Source organism: Oryza sativa, chromosome 9, assembly GCF_034140825.1.
Source record: "Oryza sativa Japonica Group chromosome 9, ASM3414082v1".
NCBI lineage: Eukaryota > Viridiplantae > Streptophyta > Magnoliopsida > Poales > Poaceae > Oryza > Oryza sativa.
In genome coordinates this window covers 13,034,239-13,050,539 of record NC_089043.1, presented here as the reverse complement: position 1 = coordinate 13,050,539, position 16,301 = coordinate 13,034,239, and the positions used below count along the sequence as shown (strand labels likewise).

General features: G+C 38.8%; 1 protein-coding gene across 1 annotated transcript; it reads left to right on the top strand.

Moving 5' to 3' along the window:
- The first annotated feature begins 785 nt into the window (after positions 1-785).
- Positions 786-7,500, top strand: LOC4346700 (uncharacterized). Its single transcript, XM_015757078.3, has 8 exons — positions 786-1,329; positions 2,099-2,233; positions 3,718-3,906; positions 4,101-4,162; positions 4,501-4,658; positions 4,732-4,880; positions 6,879-7,019; positions 7,170-7,500. The coding sequence occupies exons 1-8, from the start codon at positions 937-939 to the stop codon at positions 7,350-7,352; spliced, it is 1,410 nt and encodes a 469-aa protein (XP_015612564.1). The 5' UTR covers positions 786-936; the 3' UTR covers positions 7,353-7,500.
- The last annotated feature ends 8,801 nt before the right edge of the window (positions 7,501-16,301 follow it).

Below are 16,301 nucleotides of genomic sequence, written 5' to 3'. Positions count from 1 at the left end.
TTATGATCTTCTCAAAGCAGATGAGTGAAGTGAAGCATAAAACTTCTACTCCTGTAGGCTGCATATACATTCACTGAAAGTTCTGAAAGTAGCAAGAAGATTAACATGCATAAGCCCGAAGGTTTAGACGGATTATGCCGTCAAATTAAACAATGAAGCAGTCTATTTCATGCCCAGAGAGGAGGAATAAGGGGAATCTTGCGACATCTCACAAGGCAGATAAGAAAGAGAGGCTCCCTTATCCTCACGCCGCATCACATCATATACAAAAAAAAAAGAGAGAGAAGAGGAATCAAGAAACGGGCATGAGGAGAAGCAGAAATCACCACCTTGGGGTTGAGGTTGTCGACGGCGACGCTGGGAATAGCCATGGCGGCGGAAGCACCAAGAAGAGAGAGAGAGATTCAGCAGCAAGCAGCGTTGACGGGCTGGGTTTCGTTGATGGCAAGCAGCCTTGTTCCGCCTCCCTGGCGGCGGAGGTCGGAGAGGAGGCCGCCCACCGCGGAGGCGGAGGTCGGAGTGGAGGCCGCCCACCGCGGAGGCGTTGCGGGCGTGCACGTCGGAGGCCCGATCGACGTCGTCGGCGTTGCAATTTCTTTCGGTGTTGGGGATTTCTGCGTTGACGAGGAGAAGGCACAGGGGCAAATACGTAATTTCACAGCTTCCTTAATTTTCACGGCTTTATCGGAAACATCAAACATAACGAAACGGAGGGAGTATTACTATTCATATATATGTACTTCTCTTCTGTTATAAAAGCTGACTAGTAACCACAACGTGAAGCCAGAACAGTACACAAGAGCGAAAATTCCATTACTCGATAACCAGAGGGCGGATCTGCAAAAAGCCTCCTCCTCTCCACCCCTCGTCGGCGGCATCTCGTCGCCCCCGCCTCGAAGCTTCCAGAAGCTTCTCCTCCTCTCTCCTCCCCTCCCCATGGCGCGGCGGGGCCACCACCACCACCTGGCGGAGGTGGCCCTCCTCGCGTCGGCCTCCGAGGACCTCGCCGCCGTGGGCGCCGGCGAGAGGGAGGGGTGGCTCGACGACCCCGCCGTGCTCCCCTCCCTCGCGCCGCGCGCGCGCGCCCTCGCCGTCGCCAGCGCGGCGAGGTCCGTGCTCGCGGTTGTCCCGGTCGCCGGAGTAGGCGGTGGGGTCACGGTGAGGCCCGCGCTGGGGCCCGACGACGGCCGGATCTCCGCGGTGGAGTGGGTCCCGCTCGTCGGGGAGGACGCCGAGGAGGCTGGTGGGGAGGGAGTGGCCGTCGCCGTGGGCACCGACGCCGGGTGGCTTCTGTTCTACTCTCTCGCAGGCGATCTACTGCACAAGCAGGTTGCTATGATGTGTGATCGATCTCTTCTCTGTGGATGTTTTGTTCCTCGGAGAATTTTTTGAATTTTATTAGGGGTTTCATGATTTAGTAGATCTATATCTGGTCATAGTTATTAATTTGAAATCGCATTATTTTCGGTACGTGATAAGCACTGGATGATGGGACGAGGATAGAAGAAGCTGCAAAGACTTGGGGGGTGAAATGTTGGGGGAATTTTAGCCATAGTTTGCGACTTGCGAGAGCAGGTTCATGACTAGGTGGTTGTTGTAAACATCAAATATAGGGGGTTTTTGCTATGAATCGTTATGGTTTGTGTATGATTAGTTGCTCAGGCAGTGTTTTTCAACATATAAGAATGCTCTTCCAGGCTTCGTACTTCTCTAACTAACCGCCGTTTAAGTTACTGTGTAATTCATAGCCTAATTATAAGATAATACCATAGGCACTATTTTTCTTGGTGATTGTTAGGTATTTGCTTTTAAATTGTTAGTTGCAACATTTATCTGCATGTTTTTTTCCATCATACAATTGAACAAGCATAGGGGAGTAAGTCATGTAATTGAGCGGGAAATCTACCTGCTTTAACTATGGTTTGTTATCTGGGCACTGGGTACCACATGTATTTGCGACGCCCAAAAGAAGTAGACATCAAATTTACCCTGCTTAATAGATAATTGTAGTTCATTTACTATGTAGACGGTCATAGTTGATATTTCTTTTAGTTTTTTTCTTATTTCTTACTTCTGATTATTGTATTGCTTATTTCAGAGTATTTATCCTTCAAAGATACTGAAACTTAACTTCCGTGAGAGGAAGGAAAACGCCTGGGAAGATTCGGGTTCAGATGAGCTTTCTGTGGTTTTCCCTGGTGTTATTGCACGTTTTGATGGTGCTGACCTTCAGGTTTCAATAAATCTTTTTGTTATTTTGTTGTTAGGGTTTGAAATGTCATATTTTTTATAGATGTGCTAATCTTGTATTTTTTTTAGAGAAACATTATCAAAACTTTTTTACTTGCACAGTACTTAGCAAGCGCGTTAAGTTGAGTTTTATTCACTACATTTTCATGTGTTTTGATAAAGATATCCAAAACATCCATACTGTTAAGATGTGTCAGAACCTAATGCAACAGTAATCCTGTATTGTGGCATTTTAGTCTGCATGTAATGACCAAAGCATCAATTGTTCTGTATTCGAAGTTAAGTACTTAAAAGGAAAATTTTAGTAATCCCTGTTGAAAAAAAATGGAAATTTGATAATTACCCTAAGTTAGATATTTTCTTGCATGGACACCTTTGAAATTAAAACTAAAAAAGTGAAAAAACTGAATTACCAGTATTGGCCTTTTAATAGAATTTAGTTTTGTTTGTTAACTACGGAAAGTTGCTTACTGTTGTTAAAACGTTTTGATTTACTGTGCATTCAATCATTCACTTTGTAGGGACATACTCCCTCCGTCCCAAAACACAAGGGATTTTGGCCGGATGTGACACATCCCTTATATTTTGGGAAGGAGGGAGTAAAATTTATTTCATTTTCACCATCCAAGTTTAATACTACAGTTGAGATCAGATTTCTCATTCTCCTATGATGTGCTCTGAAATATTATTTGTTTATTACTTTATTTAATATCTTGCTTTTAGTATGTAGCAGTCGTTAACCATTTACTATTACTACCAATAGTAGGATCTTGGGAGAAATGCAACCATTTACAATGTTCCAGACAGACAACTACAAAAGAGCATGGCAATAACTTCAAATACTATCAAATATCTGTTCATTAATGATGAAGAAAAAATTATACTCCCGCCGTCCTGTTTTATAGGGCGTATAAAATTTCTGCTGCTATCCCAAATTATAGGTTGTACTATCCCTTCAGCTTTTATCCCAAGAATGCCCTACCAGCATTTGCATGCATGCCCATAGTTAATGCTTGGATAAGCACAATTACTTGTTGAGCCAAGCAGGCGGTCAAAGCAGTTTTGCATGTGAGCGCTACCCCGGAGTTGCAATGGGAATTCTGCATAGTAAAGCGTGCTTAATTAGGGTCATATCAGGATGACACAAACCCACTCTTGTTCTCTGCGAAAAAACTTATAATCCTTATAAAACGGGGTGGAGGGAGAATTTGGAGTGGGATTCTTTTTCCTACAAATATCACCAATGTTCTAGAGGGACACAAACCTATATTCCAATCATAAAGTGCAATTTTTTAGTCACTTGCAGTATTATCTAGGGTCCTATAAGCAATATATGCCAGTTTTCTTTTACAGCCATGATGAACCTTCTTTGATTCCATACACAGAAACATTTCAATGCTCAGTAGACAGTACTTTTGTTATCTGTCTTCCTTTTCTATTCAAATAATAGTTATTGGTTATTTGCAGAACATGCTTCAAAAATCATTACATGAAGTTAAATCACACCTGTGGAAAGACAAATCTGAACAGGAAGATGCTGAGGAAGATAGTTCCTTTGGAAGAATACCTTTTCAAATTTGGAATGTAAGCAAATTCAGTTCTTGTGCAGATGCTGCAATTGTTGGGCTGATGCCACCTCCCTTGCTGGAACTTCAGGTGATTTGCCCTCGTATCTTTCTCTTACTGCTGTACCCACTTATGTTAGAAATTGTTATCAAAGTTGAAACCTAGCTTGCCTTTATCAGTATTATTTCAGTTTTTATACCCTACTTCATTTAAGAAGTTACCTTCAGTGAAGTTTCTGAAGTTATTATCGTATTGAATTCAGCTGCTTTTATATTGCTGGGCAGTCGAGTCAGCGCCATTATTGTGCAATTACAGTTGGAGAGGATGCTGTAGTTTCTGCATATAGGTGAGTTCATTACTCAGTGGCTTGAACATTTCCAATCTGGGTAATCATTCTTCTAGAAAATGTATCTGTGCTTCCATCGTGAGCGGAGCAGCATGGTTTAGGGCTTCCAAGGCATATCTGGGCACTGTCTTCCCTGTAAAATTTATATGGACACACATTTTGCCAATTCTAACTGTACTGCAAATATAAATGACATTTATATGTTTGATTCAGATTTGTATTGATTCAACTGACTAAAATAGTGTTTAACTTATATGTATGCAATTGCTGAAAATGGGAAGATGGAGTTGCAATTCACTCCTGTTTTGGCTTTCCTCGACATTTTGATGGCTTTGCAGGTTATCAGAAGACAGAAGCAGGTCAATTGTTGGAGCAATTTTATCAAGAGGTGTTGCTGCAACATTTTCAACAATATCATCTCTGTCTAAAATTATATGGCGGAGCGAACCATCACCAACCAAGAAATCACGTCCTAAGCCTCAGTCCTTTGCAAAAAGTAATTGCCTAAATAATTATGTTCCTCTTACTTAAAAAAAAGAATTTATTTCTCATGGTTACATTTGCTGCAGCATCACCACTAACTTGCTTGAAAGATTCACCGAGGAAGGGTGAACGGCTTACACTATCTCCAAGTGGTACATTGGCTGCCATAACTGATTCTCTTGGCCGCATTCTACTATTGGATACTCATGCCCTTGTGGCTGTACGGCTGTGGAAGGTAATTACTTGAGTATAACTTCATTTTCTATTTCTGAAATTTTGAAATGGAACACAGGAACTGTGTTCTACATCGATACTGATATAAAATGCAATGATAAGGGCATAAGGCAATTTTCATTTATTTGTTGGTTGTGCTGTGTTGCCATCTTGGTGACACATTTGTTTTGCTCTCGATGTGCTGGTAGCCTGGTACCATGTTCTAGTGTGGTTTTCTGGATTGCACCACCTTTAGTGGTTAATTGTGCGAGGCTTAGGTTGATGCACATAAAATGGTATTTTGCTTTGTCTGCTGCTCTCACATCCTAGCTTGTTGAGCTTTATAGTCTTAGGTTAGAGAAATTCTGCGATTTGCCATTGACACTTACAAAAAGACATTGACGAAGATAAGTTCTATAATATGCCATCATGCAAACATTTTGCTTTGAATTCTGCCATTAGACATCCATTTTTTTTTTCATAATGTTCAAAATACCCCCAAGCGTGCCTTTGAGGGCCGCTCTATTAGCAATGACAGATGGAGGGCTTGGCGTCTGCTCCATGTCTAGCTCTGGTAGCTCGTCAGTGTCCATGCCCAAAACCCTCAGTAGAGTGGCTCTCTGGCAAACAATGGCACGTCTTGGGGTATTTTGGGCATTATAAATAAATAGAGAGATGCAGAATTGGGAGAAAATGTTTGTATGATGGCAGATAGTGGAACTCAACCTTGTTGATGGAATTTTATGGAATGAAGCCTTTGTCCATTGCAAATCGTAGAATTTCCCTCTTAGGCTTAAAGCATTACTTTTGTGGGAGTACCTTAACTTTTGCACCACTAACCATTATCTTAGCGTGGTGTTATCGCAATTACTGCAGCTAGTCAGTTTGTGGCAGCATTTGTTCATTTACTACTTGCTGCTGCTGTTACCTATTTTTATACAGTTATGTTATAGTGGTGGGTGACACTTTTGTTTTGCGTAACAGCAATTAACCAATCTGTGACAGCAATGTTCATTTAGGTATTAGGTTGGCTAGTTTTCATATGAGTCATTTGTTTTGGTTAGATACACTGTCATGACACAAATAAATGCTGTTTCTTGTTCATAGCGCCTTGTTCAGCATAAAACTTCCATCATCTACATGTACTGAAAAAATGTTGTAAAATTTGATGGGGTTGAATGTTATGAAAGCTCCTTTATGCAGATTTACAAATAATTTCATATGGGCGATCTAAACATTCATATTGATGCGTATTCCTTGTGGGAAGTAGTAGCTTATATATTTCTCTTTAAATTACCTTTGAGACTAACATATCTAAACATGCATACTTCTATTCATCAAATATTAGTTGATCAAGAAGAATGGATTAAAAGACATTAACTGTATTTAGTCTGTAGTATCTTTCTTAAAAAGGTCTCGTTCTCTGCCTTATTTATCCCACTATGAATATAATAACTTTATTTATATGGAAGTTCTAGCTCGAAGCATGTAATAGAAGAGATCCTAATTAGTACAACTGAAACAAAAAAAATTGTAACCTAATTTAAAATAGAATTCAGATAAGGTGGTTATCAAGTGCAGCTCATCCAGATTTGTTTTTTGTATTTGTTATCTTGTTTTCAGAATAGCCATATCTCCAATATGGCAATATCTTCTTCTGTAACTATAAGTTTATTACTCCAAATCTAGAAAAATAATAATGGATCCAGCTGTGGGAACTTTGAACAGTGGGAATCAATTGCTCAGCAATGCATTGGAATAACTGCTGTTTGGTCGGTGCCCTGAGCACGATACCTGAGAAATTTCTATTTATCATAAGTTCATGAATCTTGCCCGGTCAGGCAGCCTGAGTCTATGCTTGTTTGTTCTGCCATGGCTACCTGGGAGAAATAGCAAGCAGACCCTCAAGTCCTTCACAGTGCTGAACAATTATAATTAACCACCTTCGTAAGATTTAAGTCATCCTGTACTGTCTGGATCATTATTTTTATCGCATAACATTATTGTTTCATGTTTCCAGGGTTACCGTGATGCTTCATGTCTTTTTGTTGAGATGCTTCTGAACAAAGATAAAGCATCGAGCTCACTGCACACAGAATATACAAAGAGTGACTATTGCCTGTGCCTAGCGATCCATGCTCCACGGAAAGGCATCATTGAGGTAGTTTTACGCTTGCCCCATATGATATTCCTGCAACATGGCTCTCCTCAAGAAGAAAAAAACATCTGTTCATCTGTAAATGGCATTATGGATGTTGATGTGATTATCGACAGAAACTTATAATGCAGAGGTTTTGTTCTGTGTTTACAGATCTGGCAAATGCGTACCGGGGCACGTCTTCTGACCATCCCGTGCCCCAAGGGAAGCAGGATCTTACAGCCATCGACGAGGTTCATGTCATCGCCCTTCTCATCGTTGTATTCACCATTGGAGGTTTACCTGTTCAACGGTGACTCTGGGCAGTTGTCTGTATTGAATAGGCACATTGGTTAAATATATCTTCTCTTGTGCTGTTTTCTTTTTTTCTTTTACCGCCCAGGGTTGTACAGTACTATTTTAATTCCTGAATGGCTAGGTGTTTATGATTTGGCCTTTCAAGGAGATAAATAAATAAAGCTAGTTTTGTGTGATTTTGCCAATATATGAAAAGCTAAAGAATTCCTCATGCCATGCATGTAGTGTGTTATTCTTTTCTAGATAATGGACTAAACCGTCCTCTAAACTCAAAGGATGTACACAGCCCGATGTATAGTGTACTTGGTGATAGCACATTCGTTTCACAAATGCATACCATGTTTTTTAGACAACGCTTTAATTTCATCATTTATATCTCGGGAGTATTTTTATGGACAAGCTGGCCTAAATATTTTGGGGACATTGATTTGCATGTAACAAGACTGCTAGTGAAATCAAAGTATTTGCAGCGTGCAGTTTGCAGTTGCGGACTCGAAGAGATGGGCATAATTTCTCTGTAAGGAACAGAGTTTTCAATTCTGTACGAATGTCAGTGAGAAGGACACTTGAGAAAAAAGGCAGAAGAATTTGAGAAATTCCTTCTCAATTACGAGAGATTGAAAACTTTTCTTCTTTTCTTTTATTTATTCCTTCCAGGAACAAACATGGTATCCGTTAGTGCTAACCGAACCTGCTGCTTTATTGTAATCTGCAATCTTAACCTTATCACCTGAAATGTTCCTTTTTGCTTGTAGTATAAACCAATTTGATACTTTATCAGGTTAGCAATTTCTCCAAAAGCACTTTGGCCGGTGCATTATTAGGGTAATAAATAATTAATATTAACCTCCCTCTGCCTCGTTTGACTTTGATCAATCACGTAACCTATCACTTGATACGATAAGTTGGCCTCTCCTCCCATGTGATGTGATGTACCAACTTCATTTTCACCTTGATTTTCACCTCAATTATCAGACCTACTCCCATAAAATAATAGCACATAATTGGGCAGCCACACAATTTTTTCTAAGAACAGAAAAGTACAAATCCACATATTTGTCAGACTAATAAAGTCATCTCATAGACGCAACAAAGATTTGTCAGCATCGTATCTTCGAAGGAATCAGCAAAGAGATTAGAGTGTTCTAGATTGTCAGAGATGCTTTGGATATTCCACTAGGGCAGCATTATGGAATTTTCTTTTTGTACACAGCTAGGATTTTCAGATCTTGTGTTGCTTGGAATATGTTCCGTGCCACCATATTTCTCCAACTTATCGACAAGAATTCAAATTATCATTTTCGTTTCATTTTGCGGGTTTTAATTTTATCATAAATCAAACTTTTTAACTTTGATTAAGCCTATAGAAAAATATACTAATACCTACAACGTCAAATTAGTTTAATTAAAATTCATCGTGAAGTTGACGGTAAATGTACTTATTAGATGATAATATATTTTTTTATAGATATGATCATAAGTTAAAATTTTTTAACTTATGATAAAAATAAAATACATTACAATATAGAACGTAGGGAGTACAAAAATTAAAATTGGAACATATTTCAAGAAATGGTCGACCAGGAAGGTGTATACCAGAACAGAGCTCATATCTCTATTTCAGATTTATGTATATATTTACGGTTGTTTTATTCTTCTTTCGTATGGAATGTGGCATCTTAACAAATGACAACATGACAGCTGCTTGTATAATTTTTTTATAAATGCACATTGAAAAAAATGATCACTCTGTTCAAAAAAAAAAGTTAGTGTTAGTGCTTCTTTTTCCACAGAAACGCATTTATTCTGAGTTCTTATATAAGCACATCTTTGATGTTATCCAACAATTTCAAATTGTGCTTATCTTATTAGGCGTGGGCCGCAACCATACCAAATTTAGACTTGATGTAAATTATTATTTTTAGGTTGGATGTAAATTAAATTTTATTTATTTAACAAGAAAGTTTTGTGTTAGCGAAATTGTCTAAATATTACATTACGGGGATATATATGAGTAACAAAATACCAATTATTGAACTCTGCAACTACAAGTTCCAGCTGGCCATTTATCCGAACAACAGTGACACTCTCTTCGCACTCTGGTTCGAACATGCAATAATCTATAGCTTTTAATTACTCCATCCGTCATAAAATAAGTGCAGTTTTACACTGTCATGTTAAATATTTGATTGTTCGTCTTTTAAATTTGTTATGATTAGTATTTTTAATGTTATTAGATGATAAAATATGAACAATACTTTATGTGTGACTAATTTTTAAAAATTTATACATAAAATTTTCAAATAAGACAGACGGTCAAACATTAGACACGGATAAACACACATGCACTTATTTTGGGATAGAGGTAGTAGCATCTAAAATTCTTAATGACTTATTTAATTAAAGTTCAAACAATGTTGTCCAAGCCAAAACAATGCCCATCATTGAATTCAAAATTCAAGATTGTACTAACTGATTGCGTTGCCGACGCAACTTATTCTTTCCTATTTATTCTTAAAAAAAATGTTATCTCGAGTTGACACTTGACACATCCCCATAAGCTATCATCACTAGTTGATATGATAAGCCGTGTGATATGATACATTAGAGTTCAATTATTGCGGCAAAATAAAATAAAATCATTCAATTGTAGCCACATTTTTTCTTCTTCAGAGAGTACAACCATGGAAGAAATTTTAGAATTCCAATACCAGTTAATGAAAACATCAATTAAAGTCTTCGATCAGCAGAAAGAAAGATGTGCCAAGGAATATTCCTTTGTGTACAGTTTATGATCAAATGCTACTGTGAAGGTACAATAATTTGAGGGAGTACTTGCATGTATAAATGACGATTTAATTTAAGCTTTATTTGCTCATAAAAAAAAACTATTATTTCCAAAGCGTAATTTTGGTCCATTATTGCTGCTCAGAATGTGACCAGTGGAAACCTTACAGTTGCAAAGTGTATGCATCCTTCTTTTATGCCTTACGGAAAAAAAAGGGACATGAAGGTATATAATTGGTATGTTCTGATGAATTTATCTTATTACGAGCATCTTGTGGACCAAACTTTATCTTAAAGATGATGCGGTTCTCTTGTACTAGTATAATAGCACACGCAAATCTTAACAAATTATGCTTGATTGTTACTTTAGTGCGGGTACACCCTGGATTAAGGGATACTTTACACCTAAGCTCTAAGTTTCAGAGCACCTGTCGATCACATGCGCACGCATGTAAAAGTTTAAGGTTTTATTTGGAACACATAAATATGAATTCAGCAACTCCAAATTCTACTACTCCATCCGTCCCATAATATAAAGGATTTTGAGTTTTTTACTTGTATTGTTTGACCACTCGTCTTATTAAAAAAAATTTAGAATTATTATTTATTTATTTTTGACTTACTTTATTATCCAAAGTACTTTAAGCACAACTTTTCGTTTTTTATATTTGCACAAGTTTTTTAAATAAGACGAGTGGTCAAACAATACAAACAAAAACTCAAAATCCCTTATATTATGGGACGGAGGGAATAGATTATTTCCTTAGGTAAGGCCTGGTTTAGTTTCCAATTTTTTCTTTAAACTTTCAACTTTTACATCACATCAAAACTTTCCTATCCACACAAACTTCTAACTTTTCTATCACATCGTTCCAATTTCAATTAAACTTCTAATTTTACCGTGAACTAAACACACCCTTAACTTCAGAACGATTTCTTGCATTCCGGATGGAGTGTTTTGATTATTTAGATCTTGAATTCAAAATTTTTGAACATTAAGTCTGGCCTTTAAATATCCTAATTTGAAGAGATGGTTAAAATCATGAGAGAAACTAGAATTTATCTTGAGAGATGCTTTTTCCGTCCTAAAAAACAATTATGACACTTTCTAATATAATAAATTTGAACATATATCTGTCCAGATTTATTGAACTATACTTTGTCGTCACATCAGTTATTCGTTTTTTTTACGGAGAAGGTATACTCCCTTCGTCAAAAAAAACCTAGCCTAGGAGGGCAGGAGGGGATTGACCCCTCCTAGGATGATGAATCTGAATAAGGGATTATATCTTATTAGGTTGTTTTTTTTTTTGAACGAACGGAGTATGCTTTTACGTCATTGTCCCATCTGCCTGCCTCTGCTCTCTGCTTTCCAATCAACTGAAAGTGTCGGTCATTGCGTAGCACAGACAACCGCGATCACTTCCCTTCCAACTGTCTAATGTCAACATCAGGAAGAAATCCATGGTAAGTAAAAAAAGAAAAAAAAACACACCTTACACTCTCTGAGTTTTAATATGGCACCTTTATCTTTTGGACATATTTTTAACCATATATTCATAATATTACAAAAATATATAATTATCATTTATTTTGTTGTTTCTTATTTTTTATATTAAGATCACTTTAAACCTGATATATATTGTTTACGTATTTTTATAAAATTTTTAAGTAAGATGAATGGTCGAATATATGTTCAAAAGTTAATAACCTCATCTATTAAAACCAGAGAGAGTAACTTAATTTCCAGTAGAAAAAAAAGTTGAGAGATGAGAGAGCTCTGTATTTAGATCAGCACCCCGTTGCCCCAAAATGCATTTTCAACCCGCATTGTCAAACAGATGTAAGCAACATTGGAATTACCAGGGAAATATTTTGCAACATGTTGTCACCAATTGACTTTTTTTTATGTACACCAATTATAAACATATCATCCAAATTGTTTCTTCACAATGTCATTGGAAGTCCATGTATAGAACATCCAAATATTTCGGAGTCAAAATATTTTGCGGTCATATTGTTGAAAACATTTGGAAGGTCATGCACTCAACTACAAATCAACCAAACGGGAGAAAATTTCCAAATCTTTGGAGACATTGATTGGAATTTGGAACCGGAAAATTGCTGCCATCACAGCTTTTTTTAGGGTGCTGCCATTACAACTTGTATGTGGAAATTAAATTGATGAAGACTTGTAGGAGAAATTCCAGTGTTTCTTTGGAAGGGACAAATGATTCTTCCTTGTAACAGTACCGAAAGAATATGAAATCTGGTTTTCGTCCATTTATGAAGTTGTCAACAAGATGATATACATTTATGCCCTCTTTGTTTTGTTCGTTTCAAAACTTACCCACCTTTTAAATACCCAAGTTTTAAATACTACTATCTTCAATTTTTTATATGACATTAGTTAGTTCATAAACCTTTTCAATTTTAGATTAACAGCATCATCTAAAGAAAAAGATGGAGGGAGTAATAAATAGTTGATGTAAAGTACCACGAGAAGTATCACTGTCTTTATGGAAATCCTCTAGAGAAAAGGTGCAAGAATGTGAGAAGTCCATGTCAAACCCATGTACGTTCGAGTGGAATCCTTTCTCTTCTCTGGATGAATACACCAACATCTTGAGCTTTACTCCCTCCGTCCCAAAAAAAAAAAAAGGCAAACACTATGTATGAATCTGGGCATGCATTATGTCCAGATTCATACCTAGAGTTTGTCTTTTTTTAAGACGGAGGGAGTATGTCATCCGTAGATTTTTTTTTATAGATAATTTGCTCAGTATCATTGCAAAGTACCTGACCTTCTTCCATCCAAGGAAACAAAAATGACAACTCTCTCTCATAGCTGGCCAGTTTGTTTTAAGAATCTATTGTCTAACAAGTTCCTCTACAACTGATAAGCCATATACAAAACAACATCTAAGCAATCAAAAAATTATTCGTGACTATAATAAGAAAACCAAAAATCAACCCTAAAATTAAGTTTTGAAATCCAAAATTTAGAAGCAATTTATAAGCTGAAAGGCCAATGATGAGAGTAGTTCACCATGCCCATCCCCTCCACCCGCTTGAGCAAGCTGTCGGAAACTACACGGCCGCAATGACGGCGGCAGGGGGACTTCTTTTTTCCTTTCCTCCCATGTTTTCTCCGAAAGGACAACGGGTGATATGACGGCTGTGGAGTAAAGGCAGCGTGGATCTGGCGGGTCTTTGGTCGGATCCATGGGCTATGACGGCCGTGGAGTGGCGCGGGCCTCTTTGCCACCAGAGAGGTAGGCCGATGGCTGGAGTTAGGTACCTCTTGGGTAGATCCGATGCTTTCCTAGCCAGATCCGGTCAGAGGCTGCCACGACGACTCATTGGGACCACGATGAGGACGACGCGGTGGCTTGGTGGAGCTACGAAGAGGTGGGGGCGGCCTGCAGCTTTGCCAGAGCACAACAACTATATGGAGATGCCACGACGATGGTGTAGTGGCATGAGGTAGTGGCGGCCTTAGGCTTGTCGGCGGTGACGATGACTGCAGCAAGACTATCATGGTGGTGACGGTGGTGGCTGCTGCACCGAGGCAATGCTCTCGTGGTCAACAGGATGCATCAACTATGCCGTACGTAAGGGACCTCCACACCCAATGACGGTGACAGCATTGCTTGGCGACAACCAGAGAAGTTGTCAGGATCCCTACAGCGTGGACGACACCTATGTATGCGATAGTTGGACCCACTCTAGACGGTCCACCCTTATCCGAGGAGCTCCTTCCCTCTTAGGGCCGGTTTGCTTCCAAATCTAGTTGCGGGGAGCTCCTTGGCAAGTAGAGGTGGTTAGAAGGGCTATCTAGCCCTGGTGGTTGGTGCATCGGTAGAGTTGCAATGGGTCATGACATGTCAGTGTACAGAAAGTGAGGTGCTGAGAGAGGGACGTTGATGTGGTGGTAGTTGCAGAGAAAAAGGGCCCTACCTTAGAGGAGGGCAGGGGCCTAGCCGGCGAAGGGGGCGCCGGTGTCGTGGGGTTAGGCACGTTGGCGGAGGTCGGATAGTAGGAGCAGATTGGGTTGCGATGTTTGGGAAGGGAGGCATGCAGCAGGTGAAAGCCTAGCCTAGGTTCCTAGGCCAGCTATGGCGATGCCTTTGGGCATCGCATTCCCTCCTTGGGGCATCGTTGAGGTGTCCTCGTCTCCCTTCCTAGTGGGATCCTATGGGCAAAAGCCTTGTCTAAGTTTTGGAGGGCGGCGATGGTGCACTGGCGTTGTGACCTCCATGCATGGAGGCATTGTCTAGGAGATCTTGTTGTTTGCCTTCCTCGCCTCCAATCAGTTTGGTTTGTGGCGGTACTTTTGGATGTTTTCATCATGTTGCACGAGGGGCAAGTAGATCTTCTCCTCTTTCACTCTTACCCCTTGACAACCCTTCTTCGAGGGGATGTTTAGAGGTCCACAAGCTTCCTTATGCTTGGAGAAGAGTGGGGCAACACGTTTATCCCCGCTTCGAAGGGCTGACTGCGACCAGGCACGCATAGTGACACTTAGCTAGAGTTAGTTGTGCTCTCGAGTACTTGTGTTGGAATCGCTGATGTGTGATGGTGTTTTTTTTCCTAAACATAATCTCCTCAGGCTATAATCTTGTTTCTTCCTATTATATCAACACGAAACTTCACCTTCACACGGTTTTTTTTAAGAAAAAAGAGAGTCTAGCTTCATGAATGAACGATTGCACGTATACCCTAAATATGAACTTTGTAAGCATGACCCACATAATCTATTGCCCATTGTTTGGACATATTTGCAAACGAAAAATAATTTGTAAATAAAACTTTTATATGCGTGTTCTTAGTGATCTAAAAGCAAAGGCTGAAAAATAAACTTCGATAACCCCCCCCCCAAATCAACTTTAAATTTAAGAATAAAAATTCAAATTTTGGCTGATAAGTATAAGAAAAAGCATATACTTCCATTGTATATACATTAATGAGTAGACCATAAATGTCACCACATTAGATTTACGTTGATGAGAGAGATGGTCAATTAAGAGAGAAAAAAGGTAGCAAGTACTCTTGTTACAAAATATAAAGAGTAAAGTCCATCACCGGTCCCTAAACTTGTACCGTTGTGTCATCCCGGTCCCTAAACTCGCAAATCGACCGTTCAGGTCCTCAAACTTGTTCGACTGTGTCATCCTGGTCCCTAAACTTGCAGATCACTCATTTAGGTCCTCCAACTTGTTCAGTTGTGTCAAACTTTATGTGAACGCAATATTTTGGGACGCTAAACAGTTTTAATTCAGAAACTTTTCAACTACAAAGTTGTAGGTCGCGTCGAGGGCTACAATTTTGATATAAAGTTTGTCTTCATTAGAGTTCACATGAAAAAGTTATGAATTATTTTTTGATAAAAAGTTTTTCGACCGTCCTGTTTAGGGACCGGGGTGACACAACTGAACAAGTTGGAGGACCTAAACGAATGATCTATAAGTTTAGGGACCGGGATGACACAGTCGAACAAGTTTGAGAACCTGAATGGTCGATTTGCGAGTTTAGGGACCGGGATGACACAACGGTACAAGTTTAGGGACCGGTGATGGACTTTACTCTAGTATAAATATTACCTTGTCTCTAAAATACTGTTGTTAGGTCTGACCCTTCGACAGAAAGAGAGTTGACCCTTCGACATGAAGAGAGTATAAATTACTAGTAGTAATTAGCTACACAGTAGTAAAGACTAAAACAAATGGAAGCTAAATTTATTTTAATCAGAATCGGAATCGAATACAAAACCCTGGAAATGAAAATAAAATCGAATACAAATATGGAGCGAATATGAAACCAAATGAACATGGTAACAAATATTTGTCGGAATATAAAACCCCCTTAGTTAAGCTCCATTAATCAACGAGGAGACATGGCATGTTATTTTTCTAGAAAAATAGGTCAACATATTCAAATTTTATATCATCAAATTTCATAAGTGGTTCCACACCGATTTATAAGAAAACATTTTTCATCATAAGTTCACCCGCTTGCGAAAACAATTATTTACTTCTTGGTCTTTTAATCAAAACCAAGACCTCTTACTCAGTATATAGCTTACTTTTATCATCTCATTTATCAAACTCTTGTTGTCTAAATTGGAGGTTCTTTTTTTTTATTTCTCCTCTGAAAACTTGCAATGTTTGTTTTGCACTTTAAATAATGTCAAATAAAGTC